The 24,104-nt window shown below is 34.4% G+C and overlaps 1 protein-coding gene across 9 annotated transcripts in view; it reads left to right on the top strand.

Moving 5' to 3' along the window:
• Positions 1–22,108, top strand: part of LMBRD2 (LMBR1 domain containing 2) — a 51,566-nt gene extending 29,458 nt beyond the window's left edge. For 3 of the 9 annotated variants that reach the window (XM_057540845.1, XM_057540844.1, XM_057540846.1), the window contains exons 13-19: positions 1,137–1,242; positions 1,905–2,002; positions 4,885–4,988; positions 6,199–6,245; positions 7,611–7,716; positions 9,881–10,010; positions 21,861–22,104. In XM_057540845.1, coding sequence (XP_057396828.1) covers positions 1,137–1,242; positions 1,905–2,002; positions 4,885–4,988; positions 6,199–6,245; positions 7,611–7,716; positions 9,881–10,010; positions 21,861–21,981 — 712 coding nt within the window. In that variant the 3' untranslated portion in view covers positions 21,982–22,104. Of the gene's footprint in view, positions 1–1,136; positions 1,243–1,904; positions 2,003–4,884; positions 4,989–6,198; positions 6,246–7,610; positions 7,717–9,880; positions 10,011–10,929; positions 16,534–21,860 lie in introns of those variants that run through there. The other 6 variants (XM_057540848.1, XM_057540847.1, XM_007192213.3 and 3 more) reach the window with 6 other exon arrangements.
• The last annotated feature ends 1,996 nt before the right edge of the window (positions 22,109–24,104 follow it).

Below are 24,104 nucleotides of genomic sequence, written 5' to 3'. Positions count from 1 at the left end.
AGTAATAATAAGAACATTTGAGAGTTTAGAGACTAAGTCAGACCTAGAAAGTGTTCTGAGGTTCAGTGGCCTCAAACTGAATTGTGGAGGACCAAGAACACCAAAAGAATAATTTTTGCTAAGAGATTTAGTAGAAGTTTAGAGATGTTTCCAGCTTGGGCTAGGTTGCACAATCTACTATTTGTCTGTATTGTTAAATTAGTTATATTAGATTTTTAGGGCTGGACTTTGGGAACTTCAAGAGGAATCAATATCTGAGGCATCTCTAAGACTTTTTTTTTTTTTACCTTTTTTTCCCAAATAATTATAGACTCAAAGGAAGTTGCAAATATAATACAAAGGGTTCCATGAAACCCATAGTAACCCTAGTAACCCTAGTAACCTTCACCCAGCTTCCCCCAGTGGAGACATTTTATATTGCTGTTGTACAAACACAGACACACTACTGTTAACTAGACCACAGACCTTATTAATTTTCAGTATTTTTTGTCCTTTATTCGTGTGTATGTGTGTAGATTCCCATAACCACCACCACAATCAAGATACAGAACTATTCTGTCACCACAAAAGAACTCCTCATATTACCTCTTTGTATTCACACCCTCTCTTTATTTTTGTCTCTTCCTACCCTCCAACTCTGTAGTTCTGTAAGGTTCTCTTTTTATCTGGTCAAAACTGAGCTCCAACAATTATTTGTACCTGTAGTTGTCAGAGTTGACATACTTTGATAAAACTTCAAATCTTTTACGTACTGAGTACAGTTCACCTTGAGGATGTTACTGTCCTCGTCATGCTATTGAGACAGATTTAGATCACACAGATGGCAGACATGGAAGAGGCACATACAGAGGCACTCTGCAAATTCTTGGGATAAAGCAGTGGCATACACCACCAAAGGAGATATCCTGAGGCTGGAGTTTTGCCTTGTAGCTGTTGATGTTTTTAAGGAAGATGTGATTAATAGGATTTTCAGAATGTCTCAAAAGTAAGGGCAGTTTGTATTAAGAATTAAAAATACAAATGATGAGAATAATAGCTACAGTGATCTGAAATATTCTTAATGTATTTCAACATAATATATAATGTATCTTGCTGCTTTATTTTTTATATATTGTGTTCGTTAATGCTTACTGCAGGTTATTTTGCCGTTTGACTCCTCCTTTATGTCTTAATTTCTTGGGTTTGACCCATATGGATTCATCCATCTCTCACCAGAATACACAGCCAACTGCTTATACATCTGTAAGTATTGTCAACAAAGAGTTCTTTAGATTCATTATCTATATAGGGTGCTATTATTGTGAAATTTCTTTTTACTGCTGGCGGAAAAGTTCTGTTGCATTATTAGGATCTTTTTAAAAATTACTAAAACTTTCTTTTACAGATTGTATATGTAATTACTAATGACTGAATAAAAGTGATATTGCTTTCTCTTATTATAAGAAATTATTTTTTGGTTCATATAAGTTGTCCAGATGAGCAGTATCAATAGACCTGACCTATAATAATATTAACCTTTATGTTTATGGTCTTAATGTATTTGATGATTTTCAGTAGTATTTATAAAATATTAATATTTGGGGGAGAAAAATCTTAATAAATAAGCAAATTATGATATAATAGACATATAACATTGTATTAGTTTATGGTGTACAACATAATTGGTGTATGTATATATTGTGAAATAATTATCACAATAAGTTTAGTTAACATTCATCACCTCACAGTTACAATTTCTTTCCTCTTGTGATGAGAACTTAAAAATCAGTCTATTTAGTGCTTCATTTCTACTTTTCCGAAAACTCCAAATTAATTGATATAAATGATTATGGGTGAATTTTCTAATGATGAAAAAGAATGAAAGATATAGAACTGTACTGATTTAATTTTTTCTTGCTCCTCAGATTATGGGTTCCATGAAAGTTTTATCCTTTATTGCAGATGGGTTCTATATATATTATCCTATGTTGGTGGTAATTCTCTGCATTGCTACTTATTTTAGGTAAGAAACTTAACATTGCTTATTTTCCACATACACTTAGCCTGATCTGGATAACTTTTCTCCTTAAAGCTCTTTTAAATATTCACTGATTGGGTTCTGGTTGTTTGTTTTATTGTGGCTTTGGGGGTGCTGGGCATAGTTAAAAGGGGTCGCTTGAGTGACTGGGTCAGGTTCTCCCTCCAAAGATATTTTCAAGAAAAGAGAGAGAGTTATTCTGTTACACATATTTAGTCTACAGAGTGATAGGATTAATTACAGAATGTTAACTCTGAGTCCTGGCCTGTGATACTGGCAGCCAGTGTAGCTTATAAAGCACCCCCATACCCAGCTTCTATCCAGTAACATATATTAGTCTTAGGGCTTTCCCCACAATCATTTTTGGGTTTCTAAATGTTTCAGATCATAGCCAGAACAAAGGGTCAGGTGAGGAACAGTTGAAATCAGACAGCATGTGTAAGGCAGGAAAGTACATGGGCTGCTCTTTTTATAGGATCAGAAAAAGTGGTAGAACCTTGGCAGAGATCAGACTCAAAAGGAGTTAAAAGACAGGTGTACTTGGCTTCTAGCCCCCTGTCTTCCCTACTTCCACGTGTTAGGTGCCCACATCCTGTACTCTGCCTACCCTCTTCACTGCTTAAGTGTTCCATGACACACCAAAAACGCCACTTAAAAAAAATTTTATTGATAATAAGTTTCATCCAACCACTTTTCATTTAAATCTTTCAGTACCATTATATAGTTATTGCAAATAATGTACATTATTGTACTGATATTCTAACACTAGGATATTGAGTAAACAGACAAGTTTTGTTTGAAATAAATTCTCTATTGAATTTTGTAAAACATATATATTTTACCTTCTCATAAGTAAAGGAACTAAATAATTATAATTTAAAATAAAATGGTTAATTTGAACTGATAAAAAAATCTAATATTTTCAATTTTTTTCCATAAGGTAGAAAAGACAGAGGTTTATACTGTGAAAATGATGTATTAAAGGAAGAGACCAATCATCCTTTGGATATCCAAAATTAAATTTTTATTATATGCTTATTCATTTTAACAGTTTATAAACTACAAATGGAACATTAAGAGCTTGTGATATATAAATCATATCTTCTCATGTTAGTAGTTATGTTGGTAAGATTAGCATCTCTTCTTATCTTATTAGATTGTTATACTGATCGAGGAGTAGATGGGTGGGATAGTGCCTTGCCAACTATAAAATCTTAAACAAATGTAAGGAATTATGTCTAAAAGGAAAATTGTTGAACTTAAAAATAATTCCTTAAAAGTGTTGTTTTAGAGTTAATTAAGATAAATTTTGAGTGCCTGTTTGTCTTTAAGAGAATGGTCATATTCCTCAATTTTCAAATTATAAAAATACTCTATTATAGGAGTATATGAAACAATGCCTTGCTGACATTTCAATGGTAACTTGACTTTATAGGTCAATTTTCTTTTGAAATGCTGCCATAATTAGTCTAATTCCCATATTACTAGCACACAGCCATACCCAGAGCTAATATTCAGACTTAACTGCCTAGAGAATGTAAAGCTGTTTCCTGACACTTTAGACAAAGCTAAGACCTTCCCAGAGACAGTGATCTCATCCTGGAGTATAGTATTCCCACAAGAATATGAAGATGGTAAGGGAATATTTAACGTCACGGAATTAGCATGACCATCACCTGAAACCCCAGTTTTATTTACCGTTAAGTCATACAGAGCATTCCTTATATATTAAAACAGGCGGATAATTTATGAATTAGCCAGATTTTTACACATCACTAATGTAAAATGGGAGATCTTCACTTTTTTTAAATTGCTCCGCTGTTTTCTCTTCCTCCTAACATACACACACACACATACTTCTTCTCCCTTTCTCCTCCTTCCTCTCTCCCCCTTGCTCCATGTATGGTGTTGAGGGCATATGTTGAGGGCATTAGCCTGCTGTGGCCCCCTTTGCCTGGCAAAGCAATAAAGTGATTCTTCTCTACCTCAAAAGAAAAAAAATGTACATCAGTGAAAAAGTTTGAGAACTAAGGTAATAAAAAGAGCTTGGTCCTTGTTTTATCTTAGATTTAAATCCTCAGGTCTAAAATTTATTAACTGATCTTTAGCAAGGTTTTTAACCCCTTGTCCCTCTGTTTCCTTATCTGTGAAGTGTTATTATCTCTTAGAATTATGGTAAGAATTAAATAAGAGTATCTGTAAATTGTCTGATGCATAATAGGAGTTTAACAAATATTAATCCTTCCTTCCTTGCATGCCATATTTTCAGAGTATTTCTGTCCTGTACAACAGTGAGGTTTAAAGTAAATAGTAAATAAGATATAAAATGATAACCCCCAGATAAGCTATAGTAATGAATTCTGAGTTTATAGTAACACCTATTTAAATAGAATTGACTAGTTCTCAGGATAAAAAAAATAAAATATGAAAATCAATTTGCATAACTAAGACTTCTAAGCCAGAATATTCTGCACTTGTAAATACTAGTTGTGTATGTGTATTTTCAGTATTAAAATTGCTGTTTGAATATAAGAAAAGAATAAATTGCTTTTGTATTATAGCCATTGTTTAGCATCCTGCTATAATAATCTTCTGAAGGTATGCTAAAGGCCTAACTTAATTTGTGTCTGTAAGAAATATGGCTTTGGTGCATACCCTAGTTAGTGGAGTACTGGGCATATAAGCTTCTTAGAAAGGGAAATAATTACTTCTTAAAGAAAGACAAATGTAGCTCTAGGTAACTTGACATGATAGCTAGTAATAAACCATAGGCTTCTGTGGGGTGCAAATACTAAAGAACAATTAATTTATCTAAACATTTACAGTGTGAAATAATGCTTATCTTTCTGAAAATCGACTTTTATTAGCTTGGGAACTCGTTGTTTGAATCTACTTGGTTTCCAGCAGTTCATGGGAGATAATGATATGACATCAGACTTAGTTGATGAAGGAAAAGAATTAATCAGACGAGGTAAGATTTGTCTTTTAAAATAAATGAAGGGAAAGTGCTAAGACTGAGAATACAAAATTAATGTTTGTATGATTTGAAATTTTTAATCTAAAGAAATTACAAATTAATATGTTTTAGCTAAAATTCTACAGAAAGCTTTCATAGCAAAAATAATTCGAAAACATAAATGATTGTTTCATCTGTCTTTAAGAAATTCTGCAGAGGATTTAATAATGAATATGTCTGCAACTAAAGAACGCCCTTGTTTGGTGTTGGAGTCATTTTCCTGTTTGCTTTGAAATAGATTTGCCAAGTTAAATACAATTAGAAAACTCATTAATTTAAAGAATCATCATTAAAAAAAGGTAAAGAATCATCATTAGTTTAATGCTGCATAGGAAATCATTCAGGCCAAGGCTGGTTTTTAGAATGTGGTAATCATTAACAGCCTGTTAGAATACATGGCACTCTGTTAGAATCTAATCTCAACACTGAGTGTATCAAATTTCCTGATGTTCAAGTGATGGTAGAATAGGGGGAAAAAGAAAAACAAAACTTGAGTTTTGGGACATTGGTTCTTAGACATTCTCCCTACTTGGGTCTGGGGTTTTTGTGTGATCTTATTTAAATGTAAGCCAAAATGTATTGTGGCTCTAAAATAAGCCAGCGTAGCCTTCACATGCTCTCATAGGAAAGTGGTATCTAGTTAATGTAATAGTTCTGCTGCTTTTTGCATTAATTAGACTTCATCTGGAGTATTATATCCAGTCCTGGGTAAGATTTTCAAGAGTAAGACTGATAAGTCTGAAGGAATCTAGGACAGCCAGAATGAGTGTGAAGGGCATATCTTATGGAAAAAAACCACTGAGTATATAGCCAGAAGAGAGTAATGGAAAAGACTCTTATGCAGAAAGAAGTATGAACTTAATTTAGAAGACAAGACATAAAAAGAGAAGTTGCAGAGAAACAAATTTCAACTCACCATGGGGAAGAAGTTCTTCCTCACTAAAACTGTTTAGGCAGAGCCTAAAGGGCCATCTCCAACAAAAGTAGAGAAAGTATTCTCTGTGGAGTTAGGTGACCTCTCCAGTTCTTTCCAACAATAACCTATTACCTTTGACTTCATAGTAATTTAAAGGAAATTGGTCATAGCCTGATACCTTTACTTCAGTTACTCTACATCTAATTAAGCCATGTTATACCAAATTTGAGACCACTTTTCTGTCTCTAGAGAAGAGAAAAAGGCAACGGCAAGAAGAAGGTGAAAATCGACGAAGAGTAAGTACCGTACTTATTAAATTTCTGTAACCTAAAGATTAATGTAAAATATCATAAGAATCTTATTGATTTAGAATAATTGGCTACAAACAGTGGGAAAAAGACATAGGATGTATTTTTACAGAAAAGCAGTTTTAATAGTTTCAGATGTACATGTAGGTATCCTGTCAGACCTGTTCTAAAAAGTCATTAGTAATAAATTACTTCATGTCCAGCATCTAGCAGTTTCTTGCCTAGAGTAGGTGCTCAGTAAATATTTATTGAATAAGTGAATAAATTCATGCAATCTTGCTATTAAAGTGATTTTGATTGCTTGAAAATTATGTAATAATTTTGACAAAAATTATGACATAATTTTTTTTGTAATATGGCATTAATTTTATTCCTCTTTAATTTTTCCTTAGTCCTTCATTTCCTGAGGCAAACTGACCTCCTAGAGAATTGAAAAGGCAAAAAATGAGAAAAATCTAGTCACAGTTACCACAAATTTTCAACACCTGAGTGTGTCCATTACCGGAGAAGTGAAGACTCAGGAGACATGATAGTTGTCTTCGTGTATTTTAGTGTATGTTATGTAAAGGGAGACTTGGTCTTTATTTCAGAAGGCATAACTAGAACAAAAGAGCAGACGTGACTGGAAATAGAGTTCACCTCTTTGTGAAAGCTTCCACAGTTTACCAGAATTGCAGTGGGATGATCACACATAGAAATGTCCATGTCTTCTAGTAAGAGAGCCAAATGGTATCTGGCATGGTTATTTTAGAATGAAACCCTGCACTGCATAGGAGGCTTAATTAGGACCTCTAAAGTTCCTTTCAATTCTAAGAATTTAATGAGTAGAATCCCAGTTAATAAGGTTTTAGTGCAGTTAAGACACAATGCCACGTGAGTCATTACCTAATTATGTTTGTATACAACTCTAATTTTGCTATCAGAAATGACTTTTCAAGTCTCTACGATTTGTAGTTTATTTGGGTGAGAGAAAATTTTATTAACATCTCATTAATTACTATGAGTTATCATAACTCTTACATGGTCAAGGTAACCTTATTGTAGTTGTAAAATTATTTTGACATTTTAGATAGAATTCAATAACTTAAAATAATCATAGCTAGCAAAAATGTCTATAAATATCTTCATTCAAGTTAAGTTTGGCAACTATTAAAAGCATTTAGAGATAAGAAAAGTATTTATCTATGATTTCTAAAGGCACTGTGCTAATTATACTGATTATCTGATGAATTCCTGATGAAAAAGAATTAGATTATGTTACTCTACATATGTAATCTAAATCTGTTATCACTGATGAATTATTTTCTGACTGTGTGTTCTTGTGTTATATAATCATTTGTGTTTCTTTCCTAGGAATGGAAAGAACGTTATGGACACAGTAGAGAAGATTCCACTAGAAACAGAAATGTTCATATTGACCCAAAAGAATCAAACTTCTCAGATATTAGTACCAACCGATGTAAGTAGTTTATTGTCTAGTTTTCTAAGAAATTTTTTTCTTATGCTTGCTTGCATGGAGACAGGATTAGTTACCCATCCAGAAATGCCTTTATAGACCATAAATGTGGTTCTGCAGTGACTTTACTTTTTTCATCCCTCAGTGTATGAGAGGAAGGAGAAACTCAAATATGCATTCTGGTAGAAGAAGGAGACATCTGGGACATCAAGTGAATAGTTGTAATTACACTACCTAAATAATAGTACTTATCCCAGGCACATTGTAGGCAGGTACTGATTTCTATTTACCTAGATATTTTTCAGGCTATTCAGTCATTTTTATAATAAGTTACTGATTGACCCATATGTATCAGGTACTTCCCCAGGAATACAGGAATACAAAGAAGATAACTTCCATCCTTGGTTTGCCTATAATTTAGTGAGGGACCAATATCAGGTAGAAGACATTGGTCAGTGGGTTGGGTTTGGAAACCTCCCCACATCCTTGACCCTGCCATCTGCTTCTGGGAATGTGAATTCCCAGGATCCAGCACTGAGTAGAAGGCAGAGGTTGTTTGTCTTTGGGGGAGATGCAGGGATGCTGAGAGAGTGTAAGGGTGCATGCCTGATGCTGAGGGAACTCAGCTTAGGGGATGGAAAAAGAATTCTTTATTGGGAACAGATTTCTGTTATAAAGAAACACTATTTAGGAATAAGTAGTACTTAGCCAGGTGAAGGGGTTTTAGGCAGAAGGAAGAATGAGTGACATGAGAGAACCTTTGGGGAAATGTAGGTTTTTCTCTATGACTAGAGCCTAAAGTATGAGAGGCCTGATGAGAGGCGAGGCTACAGAGATAGTCGGGAAACAGGTATTATGCTTAGAAGTTTAGATTTTATCCCAAAGATAAGATTTCAATATGGAAAGAAGCATGCTCAGATTTTTGGTTTAGGAAGATGAGTTTGACATCTATATAAAGCATGATTTCCAGGGAAGTGAGACAGAAACCAGTTTAGTGTCTGTTTCAGTAATGCAGTCAAAAAATGATGAGGGCATAAAATAAGCACCCTTGAGATGACCCTGGAGATAAAGAAGAAAGGATGTGTTTGGATGAGATTTAGCGTAGAAGAAGTAGGAGAAAACTAAAGTTTCAGTTAAAGCTAGAAGATAGAGGGAGGATTCCACAAAGAGATTTGGAAGTTTATCATGGATTTGGAGTTAACAGAGTGCAGAGATCTGGGAGTATGGAGAATGGTTAAGAGAAGAGGAAACACAAAGCCTTAGGATGATGAGTTAGAAACTGGCATGTGGTAGGCAACCAATATTTGCTGAATGAATGAGAGAAATGGTAAAGGGCAGAGTCCAAGATGACAGAAATATGAGAGAATTGGCTTGCCTTAAATTTTCAAAAAGACCACCTATATTACAGTTTTTTTGAAGCTGTTGAGCTGCTCAAAATAACATTGTGAAAATTTAGGTTGTTTATGAAGAAAACCCCATTCACGTAGAGAAGGGATTAGTTCTCTAGATCTGTGCTGACCGGGATGGTAACCATTAGCCACATACGGCTGTTGAGCATTTGCAGTGTAGCTGGTGCCCCATATTGAAATGATAATATTTTGGATATACTGAGTTAAATTAAATATATTAAGATGAATTTCACCTATTTCTTTTTACTTTTTTAATGTATCTACTAGTAAAAAGTAAATACGGGGCTTGGAATTTATTTCTGTTGGACATTACTGCCCTAAACTCTTGCTTCATGGGAAAAAGACTCAGGCCTTTTTTGAAGAGTTTGAGTTGATTACACCTTAAAATCCTAGCCGAGAAGTGAGATGTAGCACCCCCTGTATTCAGTGTGCAACCAGCTGAAACTTAATTTGATTATGAACAATTTCACTGTTATGATACCATAGTTAAATACTAATTCTGATTCATATTGAGTCTTTGCACTATAGCTGCTTCTGAGCTTAGACTACATACAAGGGAGAACTTTTCCTTGTTATTTTCTATCATACTATTAATCATTTTAATCTAATTTTAAGATAACTACGTAGTTATCTTTTCTTAATATTGTCTTTACAATCAAAATTCAGATCCTTTATAATCTTGACTTTTCTTTCTGTGAGTCCATAGACTGTGACCCGTAAAGGCAATAGAAAGTGGACATTTTTTTCTTCTTTTGCAGCAGCATCCAAATATACCAGGGCTAATAATAGGACTGAAAGGGACCGAATAGAACTCCTCCAAGATGCAGAACCTTTGGATTTTAATGCAGAAACATTCACTGATGATCCTCTTGAATCTGAATCAGGAAGGTAAGTTCCAGCTTATCATTTTGGCTCCAGCATTCCTCTGAAATGTTAATAACATTCTGACTTGATGAGGTAAACATAAGGAAAGTATTCATCTTTACTACTAATAAAAAGCATATTAAGTAACCTTTGAAACCTTTTAATACCTTCTAATGCTTTTGTATTTAAAAAATTATAGCATCTAGTGGTGGTGATTGAAATTAGTATCTTCGCAAACTACTACTAGTAATATGATAAATAACAAAAAGAATTGAAATCATTTGGTAGAATCTTAACAGTATTTATATGCCTATTTCTGACAATCCCATTTATGAAATGTATCATATTTAGCAATAGTTTACATAGGTATAACTGGGTGGCACACTATTCTAAGCACTTTAACAACAGTAATTGTATTTTATGGTTATAAGTCCAATTGAATTTGCATCCAGAGAGGCTCAGTAACTTACCCAGGATCACACAGCTTGTAAATGACAAAGTCAGGCATTTAAACCCCAGGACTCTGGCTACAGAGTCTGTGCTTTTAGCTACTATACTATGTAGAAATAATTAAACAAAAGCAAAACATCATATGCATGAAGATATTTGCTATAGTATTGCCTATAAATAGCAAAAAGAATATTCTATTTATATTCAACAATCTAGAATAGTTATTAAATCTGTTAAGTTCCATGATGTATTTTACATCTCCCCACTCCTTTCTTTTTACATCTCTCACCCCGCCATATGTGTCATATGTCATAGGCTCTAAAACAGTCATTGGTTGATTTATAATTAGGTAAATCCCTTTGGGATAATATTCTTGGATAATAGGTTCCTGATTTCAGCTACTGAGTAGATTTTACAGTTCTTACAAATTATGTAGCCACTTCCTTTTAATGTGTCCTTGTTTTTCTCTCCTTCTTTATTTTTGATGCCTCAGATCATTTCTTTATCCACCTTTCAGGTATCAGCCTGGTGGACGATACCTCTCAATGTCTCGCAGCAGAATATTTGATGATGTTTAAAATCTCTAAGAATATATGGAATAACTAACCAAGATCAACACATAAGTTCAGTCTTTATGAACATCTGTATGCCCTAGAATTTACACTGAACTCTCAGTGAAAAGTGTCAGGATAAAAAAGGCACTAAAAATTAATGGGATCTTAGTAATAATAGTTTATTGTTCATTGAATAGAGTATCATCTTTTCTAATAAGGTTTGTTACATACCATTCCTGAAGTGTCTGCCTTAGAAGTACAGTTACAGTGGAAGGATTTAATTCATGATTAAGATCAGTATATGTTGAAAACATGTAGTTCAGTTTGTTTCAGATTAATTTTTTTCAGGAAAGTTGTTTCAAAGGTCCAAGGAAGCCATAAGTTATAACTGAATAATATTATACAGTTTTATTATTGTGATTTACATATTTGCTGTTTCTAAAGAGTATGTTGATCCTTTATTTCCCAGAGAGATGGACACCTCAATAACAACCATATTTACAAAACCCATGTCTTAAAACACAGCTTACTTACCAGACATAACTGAATGTAGAAAGCTCTTTTTCACTGCTGTATGCAAATTAGTTAGGTTTTTGCATGTATAATTAAGATTATCCTTCAACTGATAGTGTTTGTATCTTCAGCATGTGTACTATAATCAGGTGATGTATTCTTTCAGTCTTTGGTGGTAACTGGAAATTGTCTTATGCCTTTGGTATTGCTTTGTAAAACATTTTCATTTCAGAGAGAGGTGTTCACCTTTGTCATCTAGCATATTGATTTGAGTTGATTATTCCATTCAAGGAGAATCGTAATTATTAATGGTAAATAGTGGGGTTTTTTAATAACCAAAGAGTCCCACAAAATTCTCTGCTTTTGAAAGGTGCCTGTTTATTCCTTTTGAAAAACAATATCTGGTTATTCAAAGGTAAAAAGTCAATCCATTTACTGTTATTACTAACAGTTAAATTATAGTTTATAGAAAACAGAAAACAAGTTTAGAATGGAGATGTGTAGTAACTTGTTGGTTAAACATGTTATTATTTAAAATTGAACTTTTTAAACTCTGTGTTTAAGCCAAAGTTAGGTATTATGTTTTAAATCATCAGTGTTTTATTGCACAGTGACTATAGTTGAGCACAACATGTTTGCAGAGAGTTATGTCCCTGAAATATTTGCAACTCTGAGAATCCATACCTTGGATTCACCCAGTGGTGACTCTACTTGAGCTTGCCCATGGCTGTCTTAGTTTAACACTATTATCCCACGTAACTTTTAGTAGTGGCCCAGTTTGAAGATGAATTATATAGTCAAATTTGATTATATGTTTCTTGAGGGTAGTTTTTCCCTGAATCATAATTTTAAATGTTTTATTTTCCTCTTTTCTTAATGTTATCATGTAAATTTTTTTAAAGCCACAGTTTTATGCAGTTACTGAGAGGAATAGTGTATCATCCTAATTATCTGATTTTCTCAAATTTTTATGAACTTTGAGATTAGATCCCTTTTAAAATAATTATCAATGGATAGATTTTACTCTCAACTGAAGATTATATAGACTGCTTATTTAAGAACACACACACACACAGCCTTTTATTGTGAAGCATGGTTAGAGAGCAGTAGGCCAGGAGCAGAGATAATTTAACACTGTTTGAAATTCCATGATTGACCATTGAAACCTTGGGCAAATCATGTAACCATTCAGTGCCTCAATTTCTTCATTTTCAAAATGAAGAGGACTCTTGCTCTTTACCTACTGATCTACCTCACAAAGCTATTGTGAGGGTATTGAGTTGATGTTTGTTTATATGGTGACGTTTAAAAAGACAAATAAGTTGTTAGCTCTGCTGGTTTTGTTATTTGAAGATAGTGGATGGGAAAAGGATAACCCCAGGAAGGGGTCCAGTTTCTTATTATTACAGAGATGCTTACAAATTCCCAGAGCAAAAGCTCTTTTGGGAATAATTAATCAAATCCTGTGCAAGTAATATTGTTTTATTATTCAGTCTTTAGGTTTACTTTGGAATATTTTCCTTAAGTATAATATTGTTTCTCATCAGGTTTTATCATGAAACTCAGATGCTATTGTAGAAATAGAAGCAGAAAAAGAGAAGAAATGATCCAGTTACGTTTATAACTTATAATACCCTAAGGTATATTGATAGAAATATGTAAAGGAATGTACTACTTTATTTTATTGTTAAATTTTTTATGATTATAATAACTTTTGAGTTATTTCCAAAATAATTTTTGGTTGTTTAAGTGATCAAGAGTATTCAACTTTTTAAGCAGAATTTATCTTACAGGATTTCATATATGATCATATAAGAAGGTTACCTAGCTAAGTAAATTTGTGTTTAGAAGGTAATGCTTTAACCCCTGAAGACTAAGAGTTCATTGCTGGGGAAGTGAGTTAATGTTCATTAAGCCACCTTGTAAAAAACTGTAATAAGAACAAAAGTTTTCTGTTTTGAGAAGCATATTAAAATATAATGATATCTACTGCAAAACGTTACTACTAAATTCATACACTTTACATGCAAAGTACATTTCTTGAAGAATTACTTCTGGCAATTACCTTTTGAGGTGTTGCTTACATAATAATAGATATCTGGTTAAATTTTCTAAATTATTTTTCTAAATAATGTTAGGTAAGGCTATTCTAAGCCAGTAGTTCAAAATAACCATTGCAGAAAATAACAATTAATAATCTGTTAATTTCATGAATCTGTAAGTTGCTCATTAACTTTTGTAACTATATCAGTAATTTCTTATTATCAATAGAGCACTTTTATAAAAATCATTATTAAAATAAGCCTAATTATTAGAATTTGTTCTCTTACCAAATGAACACAGGGGCTTTGGAATAATTTCATCACACAAGAGGTCCTCATTTCACAAGAGTGGTAAGAGCTAAATCAGAACATTCAAGGGTTTTTCATTTATAAAGAATAGATCAGAGAGTTTGACAATCGAAACTTTCTTTAAAAAAATGCTGCCAATTGATTTGTTTTTGGACACTACTATTTGATTAGATTATCAGTTCTTAAATTTATGCTGGTTGTGTGCCCAAATGAAATTAAATGTGGATAGGAAAGTCAGTGTGAGTGTTTTTTAAGTATACTTTAGAATATCAATGAAGGGATTCATTGATGTACAATAGCAAACCTCATTTTTTTATACCTTTAGTAGATTTAGAGAATGTTCTTGATTTTTGTGTTGATTACTATTTTAAAGGAAAAATAAGCTCTCTATAATTATAATTCACACTGTTCAGTAATGTGAGATTTATACTTGTGATTTGTGTGGGCAATGCCTGAAAAATCACAGGGATAAATATATTTGCACTAGAGGCAAAACATGTCCCTGAAAAATCTTAACATACTTGAATCTCCAAAATACAATGGATTGTATTGTATTAAATTCTAAATGTTGAGAAGTAAATGAATTTAGAGTTTTATCTTTCCTTTCTTTTCTTCCTTCTTCCCTTCATTCCTTTTATACCTTCCTTCCTCTCTGAAGCCTCTCTTTATAGTATGACTTCTAATGTGCTGACAGAGTTTTTTTCCGTTTGTTCTTTGTGTACAGTTGTTTTTGATGATCAGTACACTCAGAAGGTTCTTACTACAGATCCCACTACTTGAATAGCAGTATTGCACTTAAAGTAGTGAAATAGATTTTGCTAGACAACTAAGCAACATCTGAATGTAAATGTGATGGTTGCTAGCTCAGTGTGTTGTCTTTTTCTCCACTAAGTAGGACACTTCAGTAAAATGAATTATTCTCAGTGTAAATGTTTTAACATAAAATTAGACTTCCAAAACCAGTAATTGTTAAAAACAAAACCACCAAACAAACCCAAAACATTAAGAACCTTGAGGCTTCTGTTTATGAAAAGGAGTTCGTAAATAATATACATCATTGTCAAAGTTTTCATTAAAGAGAGGTTGGAACAATATGAGAGGGTTACAGGAAGCCTTCTGAATTGTGAATTCCCTTTGTGTGGGGTACTTCTTTCCAACTCAGTGACTTTTTTCCTGCTCAGAGACCTGGAAGACTAGGCAGTGTTATCCCCTGTACTAACTCCTGGAGACCAGGTCCTGTGAGCCATCTCCACCATCAGAGCAGCCACTAGCCCTGTCCCATCGCCAGTCCCATTGCAATGGGAACATAGCCTCACCCCTAATTCCTTTCGTGTTCAGCCTGGTTTTCCTAACATTTTATTTTCACTTTCAAAAGATTTGTCCATTGAGGTTGATCACAATTTTAAATTTGTTAATAAAGCAAGAATATTGGCATGTTCCTCTTCTCATAGATATCCTAAAAGACTTTTGTTTTTAACACACTTCCTGGTGAGAATTAACCTTTTTTCCTGTGAAAATCTTTTCTTTTGTGATTATCCTGATCTCACATCATTTTGCAAAAGGAGATTTTTACTGTACTTAGTGCAAAAGAGTAGAAAGAATGGTTTACTGTGGCAGACATATGGAGAATAAAGTCATAATTTGTTCATCTGACTGTACAACACCATTTTGGAGTTGATATTATTGACATAAATCTTATCAACCTAATCACTTAGAGCTGTATTTCTCAAAAGAATGCTGGCTAGCATCTTCCCTACTTAGTACACCAAATTGTAGGGGAGAGACTTTTTTTTTTTTTTAAAGCAATCCAATGGATTTGTTTTTGTCCATATTTTGAACACAACTTGAAGGATTTTTCTCGTTTAGAAGATAGAGAACATGTGGACCTGTCTTTTAAATTACTGTAATCTAATATATATGTTTATAAATTATAGCGTTGAAAAAAGAGCTCTAATATTGATGTTGTTACCTTCTGGTATTTAATTTTTATAAAATGTTTTTGTAAGTAACTAAGTGTAGCATTGCTTTTAAGTAGTTTAAAAATCTTTCTCAAATAAGTTCTGCCCAGAACCTAATTCCTTAGGGCAATACTCTAAAGTTCAGTAGTCCAGTATGAGTTTGAAATACTCCTACATCTCTTCAGTATCTTTTTATATATACCAGTACCCAAGCAAAGTATACCAAATGCCTAATTTCTGTGTTGCATTAATAAAGTACTTGTTATTTATCTAATTCAGTGGATTAGGTGAAATAGAAGATAAGTCTTTCAAATGTGCATCTGATCATAATTTTCAAAATGTTCATTATGTTCATTTCTGGTGCATGATGCCAATTTATCTTTAATCAGCTACTACTACCTGGTATGTAATGGCACATGTTGTCCTTTCTGACTAATGGGTTGTAGATGTAACTATTTTTCTCTGCAGATTCTCACTAAATATGTATTTGAACAAACCTGCAAAGTGCTACCTATAAGTAAGTTAGCATCTTTGGCCTTATCTATGCATAATGTTCTCTTAGTTTGGTTTTGACAAACTCATGGACTTGGAATTGCTTTGTAGTATTTTAACTTATTGTGATGTAATGAATTTTTTGAAATGTTTATTTGATTAGCTGTTAAAATATCGGATTATGTAGCTTTGCATGAAATAAAGTACATTTCTACAAGTTAACTAAGAATTTTGCTGATTATGTGTTTTACTTCATACCACCTTTGAGATTAAACTCTTTTTAGTAGACTAAGGCATTTTTTGTTCCTTACAAATCTATTAACAGCTATCACAAAAGAAATGTTTTAAGATAAATAATTAAATACTGTACTTTAGGTTCCACATTACTTTATCTTGTGTTTATAATTAAAATAAATAATTGTTATAAAACAAATATATATTAATGCATATACGTGGAATCTAGAAAAATAGTACAAATGAACCTATTTGCAGGACAGGAATAGAAACGCAGATGTAGGGAATGGATGTGTGGACACGGGGAGGGTGGGATGAACTGGGAGATTAGGTTTGACATAATTACACTACCATGTGTAAAACAGATAGCTAGTGGGAACCGGCTGTATAGCACAGGGAGCTCAGTTCGGTGCTCTGTGATGACCTAGATGGGTGGGATGGGGGGTGAGGAGGGAGGGCCAAGAAGGAGGGGATATATGTATACATATAGCTGATTCACTTCACTGTACAACAGAAACTAACACAACATTGTAAAGCAATTATACTCCAATAAAAAAAAAAAACTAGAGCAGAAATCAATGAAGTTGAAAACAGGAAAACAATAAAGAAAATCAGTGAAACCAAAAACTGAGTGTATGAAAAGATCAATAAAACTGATGAAACCCTAGCCGGGCTGACAAACGAAATAGAGAGTTGCTTACCCGTATACCAAAAAGAACAATGGAAATTTGAAATTAAAAACACAACACCATTTACACTCATCCTAGCTAATACAATAAGACAAGAAAAGGAAATAAAAGATAAACAGGTTTGGAAGGAAGAAATAAAACCGTGTTTGTTTGCAGATGATATGATCATCTTTGTAGCAAACTAAAAGAGTTGACCAAAAAAAAAACAAAAAAAAACCTTCCTGGAATAAGTCATTATAGCAAGTTTGCAGGATATAAGATTAATATGCAAAAGTGAATCACTTTCCCTTTTACCAACAATGGAGAAGTAGAATTTGAAATTAAAAATAATACCATTTACATTAGCACCCCCCAAAATGAAATACTTAGGTATAAATGTAATAAAATATATCTAAGATCTATGTGAAGAAAACTACAAACCTCTGTTGAAAGAAATCAAAGAACAAAATAAATGGAGAGAGATTCCATGTTCATGGATGGGAAGACCCAATATCACTGGGATGTCAGTTCTTCCCAAATTGATCTATAGATTCAATGCAATTCCAGTTAAATCCCCAATAAGTTATTTTGTGGATATTGACAAACTGATTCTAAAGTATATATGGAGAGGCAAAAGACCCAGAAGAGCCAACACAATACTGAAGGAGACCAAAATCGGAGGACTGACACTACCCAACTTCAAGACTTACTATAAAGCTACAATTATCAAGACATTGTGGGATTGGTGAAAAAATAGACAAATAGACAAATGGAACAGAACAGAGAGCCCAGAAATACACCCACATAAATATAGTCAATTGTTTGACAAAGGAATAAAGGCAATTCAATAGAGAAAGGATAGTCTTTTTAACAAATGATGCTGGAACAATGGATAACCATGTGTAAAAAGTCTAGACACTAACTTTACACCTTTCACAAAAATTAATTCAAAATGGTTCATGAACCTAAAACTATAACACAAAACTTCTAGAAGTTAACATAGGAGGAAATGTAGGTGAACTTGGGCTTGGCGACCAGTATATATATCACACAAAAATGTGTGTATATGTGTACCCAGAGACATGTACAAGGATGTTCATGGTGCTACTCACAGTTACTTCAACCATAAATAATTCAATCAACAGAATGAGTTTATTTATTCAACATGATGGATATATGCATGAATAAGTGGAAATGATTAATTACAGCTATGTAACAACACGGTTGAAACAGATAATGTGGATCCAAAGAATTCAGATGTGAAAAAATAATATAGTGTGATCCTGTTTATATAAAGTTAAAAAAAGATAAAACTAAATTGTAGACTTAAAAGATGAATGCTTTGTAGTAAAATCATAAAAAAGAAACAAGGAAAAGATTACCATACGTGTCACGCTGTTGGTTACCTTTGAGGAGAAAGGGATTAGTGATTGCAATAGAGCACAAGAGAAGTTTCTGGATTGCTGCCTGTGTTCTCTTTCTTGACTTGGGTGGGTGGTTTTACAGGTGTTCACTTGGTAATGAATCACTGAATAGTACGTGCTTTTATGTGTGCTTTGCTATATGTACCTTTTATTTCATAATAAACTTAAAAAATATAGAGATTTAAATTACATAACTTATACCATATAAGTTGGGAGTGGAGGAAACTGCATTATAGTGTTCTAAGGGAGTAGTAAATAGGTTGCTTAAGCCAGATTTTCAGTTGAGGATGCATGCTACAATAATCATTAAAAGAACAGAAATAGGATATAGATACAAATAAAGGAAAAACTGAATGATAAAAAATCAAATCAAAACAGCAAAAGAATAAAAATAACCCTAAAACTAGACTTTATTGTTTCGAAATGCATACATAGTTGAGGAAACTATAAAGAAAGTCATGTGAAGTGATTTACTATATAAGTCAGTATGCTTCTGATAGGGATGGGACATTCAAAGATATCACTCAGAGAGGCTCTCGGTTACTAAGGGCAATATTTTGTTTCTTATACTTGGGTATTTTTTACAAGTATTTTTCTATTTATACTTATTTACTATACATTTATATTTTATGCACTTTTCTGAATGTGTCTATATTTCAAAATGTAAAGGGTTTCTAAAAAGAAAAATCAGCTTCTGTAAATCACATTAATAGTTGAAAGAGTAAAATCACATGATCATCTCAAATAGATGCAGAAAACATTTTGATATAATTCAGCACTTACATTTTTTAAAGTTTTTTTTTTTTTTAATGTTTATTTTTTTATTTTTTTTTTTAGAAATTCACATTCTTATTTATTGATTGATTGATTGATTGCTGTGTTGGGTCTTCGTTTCTGTGCGAGGGCTTTCTCTAGTTGTGGCAAGTGGGGACCACTCTTCATCGCGGTGTGCGGGCCTCTCACTATCGTGGCCTCTCTCGTTGCGGAGCACAGGCTCCAGACGCGCAGGCTCAGTAATTTGTGGCTCACGGGCCCAGTTGCTCCGCGGCATGCGGGATCTTCCCAGACCAGGGCTCGAACCCGTGTCCCCTGCATTGGCAGGCAGATTCTCAACCACTGCGCCACCAGGGAAGCCCTAAAGTTCTATTTTTTAAAAAGCATTTTTTTCTGATGAAGAATGGATATCTGCATGCATATGTATAGACATGTATATGTATAAATAAGAACCCCAAACTACTGCAAAACAATCTTGAGAAAGAAGAACAGAGATGGAGGAATCACACTCCCTGACTTCAGACTTTGCTACAAAGATACATAATCAAAACAGTATGGTACTGGCACAAAAACAGATACCTAGATCAATGGAAAAGAATAGAGACCCCAGAAATAAACCCATATACTTACAGTCAATCTATGACAAAGGAGGCAAGAATATACAACAGTCTTCAATAAGTGGTGCTAGGAAAACTGGACAGCTACGTGTAAAAGAATGAAATTAGAGTATTCTCTAACACCATATACAAAAATAAACTCAAGAGGTATTAAAGACCTAAATGTAAGACTGGAAACCATAAAACTAGAAGAAATCATAGGGAGAACACTCTGACATAAATTGTAGCAATATTTTTTTGGATCTGTCTCCTAAAGCAAAGGAAGTAAAAGCAAAAATAAAATGAGACCTAATTAAACTTAAAAGCTTACGCACAGCAAAGAAAACCATAAACAAAACAAAAAGACAACCTACAGATTGGGAGAAAATATTTGCAAATGATACTACTGATGGATTAATTTCCAAAATATACAAGCAGCTCATATAACTCAACATCAAGAAAACAAACAACCTAATTTAAAAAATGGGCAGGGACTTCCCTGGTGGTGCAGTGGTTAAGAATCCACCTGCCAATGCAGGGGACACGGGTTCAATCCCTGGTCCAGAAAGATCCCACATGCCATGGAGCAACTAAGCCCGCGAACCACAACTACTGAAGCCCGCGCGCCTAGAGCCCGCGCTCCTCAACAAGAGAAGCCACGGCAATGAGAAGCCCACACACCGCAACAAAGAGTAGCCCCCGCTCACCGCAACTAGAGAAAGCCTGTGCGCAGCAACAAAGACCCAGTGCAGCCAAAATTAATTAATTAGTTAATTAATTAATTTTTTTTTGAAAAATGGGCAGAAGACCTAAATAGACATTTTCCCAAAGAAGGTATATAGATGGCCAACAGGCACATGAAAAGATGTTCAACATCACTAATCATCAGGGAAATGCAAATCAAAATCACAATGAGATACCACCTCATGCCTGTCAGAATGGCTATCATCAAAAAGAACACAAATAACAAGTATTAGCTAGGATGTGGAGAAAAGGGAGCTCTTGTACACTGTTGTTGGGGTGTAAATTGGTGCAGCCACTGGGGAAAGCAGTATGGAGGTTTCTCAGAAAACTAAAAATAGAGCTACCACATGACCCAACAGTTTTACTCCTGGGTATATATCCAGAAAAACACAAAAACACTAATTTGAAAAAATACATGCACCCCAATGTTCATAGCAGCATTATTTACAATTCCCAAGATATGGAACCAAACCTAAGTGTCCATCAACAGATGAATGGATAAAGACGATATGGTATATATACAAACAATGGAATACTAGTCAGCCATTAAAAAGAATGAAATTTTGCCATTTGCAATGATATGGATGGACTTGTAGGGTATTATGCTAAGTGAAATAAGTCAAAGACAAGTACTGTATGATATCACTTTTATTTAGAATCCAAAAAATACAACAAACTAGTGAATATAACAGCAAAAACAACAAAAACAGACTCACAGATATAAAGAACAAACTAGTCGTTACCAGTGGGGAAAGGGGGAGGGGCAATATAAGGGTGTGGGATGAAGAGGTACAAACTATTATGTATAAAATAAGCTACAAGGATATATTGTACAACACAGAGAATATAGCCAATATTTTATAATAACTATAAATGGAGTATAACCTTAAAAAATTGTGAATCACTATGTTGTACGCCTGTAACATATATTGTACATCAACTGTATTTCAATTAAAAAATAATAAATGAAAAGAGACAACAATGAAAATATAAGCATTCTTTTTTTCTGATAAAGGGTGCATATCTACATGCATATATATAGACATATATATGTATAAACATGAATGCAAAACTACTGCAACTGTCATCCTTAATGCTATAATCTTTACCTTTAAGACCCAGAGCGGGGCTTCCCTGGTGGCGCAGTGGTTGGGAGTCTGCCTGCCAATGCAGGGGACACGGGTTCGAGCCCTGGTCTGGGAGGATCCCACATGCCGCAGAGCAACTAGGCCCGTGAGCCACAATTGCTGAGCCTGCGCGTCTGGAGCCTGTGCTCCGCAACAAGAGAGGCCGCGACAGTGAGAAGCCCGTGCACCGCGATGAAGAGTGGCCCCCGCTTGCCACAACTAGAGAAAGCCCTCGCACAGAAACGAAGACCCAACACAGCCATAAATAAATAAATAAATACTTAAAAAAAAAAAAAAGACCCAGAGCAAGCCAAGGATGCTTACTGTCACTTCTATTCAACAGTGTATGTTCCATAATCATAAGAAGAGAGAAATAAAAGGCCTAAGAATGAGAAATGAAGAAACAAACTTTTATTTACTCTGACATGATTATGTATGTGGAAGATCCAAAAATACACAAATTATTAGAATTGATAAGAAAGTGGCATCTCTTAAGGTGGTGTTTCGAGCCTCTGAACCCTGGTTAAGTCACAGACCTCCAGTAAACCCAAACCTCAGTCTCATATTTGTTTTACAAAAGGGTGAGTGGTGAGTGGGATGGCTTATAATACAATGCTTATCAGTGTAGCTGTGAGGATTATAATCAAATAATGTACTTGGAAGTCTCCAGCAAAATGTTACCCCACAGTAGATATTCATTTATTAAGAAACACCAATCAGGCTTCCCTGGTGGCACAGTGGTTGAGAATCTGCCTGCTAATGCAGGGGACATGGGTTCGAGCCCTGGTCTGGGAAGATCCCACATGCCACGGAGCAACTAGGCCCGTGAGCCACAACTACTGAGCCTGCGCGTCTGGAGCCTGTGCTCCGCGACAAGAGAGGCCGCGACAGTGAGAGGCCCGCACACCGTGATGAAGAGTGGCCCCCGCTTGCCGCAACCGGAGAAAGCCCTCGCACAGAAACGAAGACCCAACACAGCCAAAAATAAATAAATTAATTAATTAAAAGAAAAAAAAAAAGAACAATTACTAAAACAAAAAAAATCAAAAAAGAAACACCAATCATCTGTGTGGTTAAGCTCATCCTCTTCCTTCAGGCTCTTATCTGGAAGTCATTTGTGAGGGAACATCCCTGCTTAATTTTTTCTTCCTAGCACTTAGCACTATCTAACATAATATGTGCTATTTCTCATCTCTCTTCTCAGACATAAGCTCCAAGAGGAATTATTTTTGTTTGCAGAACCACCTGTGCCTGACCCATAATAAGTGCTCAATAAATTTGTGTTGAATCAGTAGATAGATGGGTTAATTTACACAGTCACCATCCTGCCCTGATCTGAGCTACTGCATTATAGTAGGTAACGGGGAGTATTTACTAGGATACTAAATGGGAAGAGCCTTGTGACACCTTTTAAACTTCACCACCTGTCAGTCTCTTCCCTGTGGAGAGAGGGGAGGGTTGGAGATTAGATGTGTGACTATTAGAATTAGTAAGAAGGGTAATGGAGCGCCCAAAATTTGGGAGAGAGGTCCAGGAAAGGAGAGCTGGGAATACTGAAGGCAGACTCCGGGTATCCTGAGTTGGCATTCTGGGCCAGCGCTGCTCAAAGTGTCACTTGCCCACCTTGAAGAGGAACTTTTCTTTTCTCTACATGAAGACTAGCTTTTTGTAGAGACTCTCCAGCCCTGGATTTCTAGGCAGGATTTCTCAAAACTATCCCACATGTTTTTAACTGTTTTTTTAAACATAATTAAAGTCTCCCAACTTATTTACATGAAATAGGTAGTAGCATACAGACAGAATCACTATACTAACTGCTAGACTAATTAGATTGTGTCTACACTTTCATAATGCCTAGTTCTTCCCTTTGAAACCCTTAACATACTTATTATTGTTTAATCTGTTATTTTTAATGATTTGCTCAATATCTCTTTCCCAGTCAAACTGTAAGCTCCATTTGGACAAAGGTCATGTTTGCCTTGCTTACTACCAGGTCCACAGAATGTATCATAGTGTACAGCACATAGTAGGCAGATGGTAAACATTTACTGCACTATCTAAAGATCGAGATTTATAGACATATTAGACCAAAGTATAAATTACATCTTTCTTGACTAGAATTTTGCAGTTAATGAAACCTTTGCTACTGTTCCAGGTATAACTTGGAAAATTATTCTCATTCAGTCACTGAATTCAAGAAGACTCCTTACACTATCTCTTTCTGGCCTTAAGC

Source organism: Balaenoptera acutorostrata, chromosome 2, assembly GCF_949987535.1.
Source record: "Balaenoptera acutorostrata chromosome 2, mBalAcu1.1, whole genome shotgun sequence".
NCBI lineage: Eukaryota > Metazoa > Chordata > Mammalia > Artiodactyla > Balaenopteridae > Balaenoptera > Balaenoptera acutorostrata.
The sequence above is the reverse complement of the archived record's forward strand: the minus strand, read 5'-3'. Positions and strand labels throughout refer to the sequence as shown.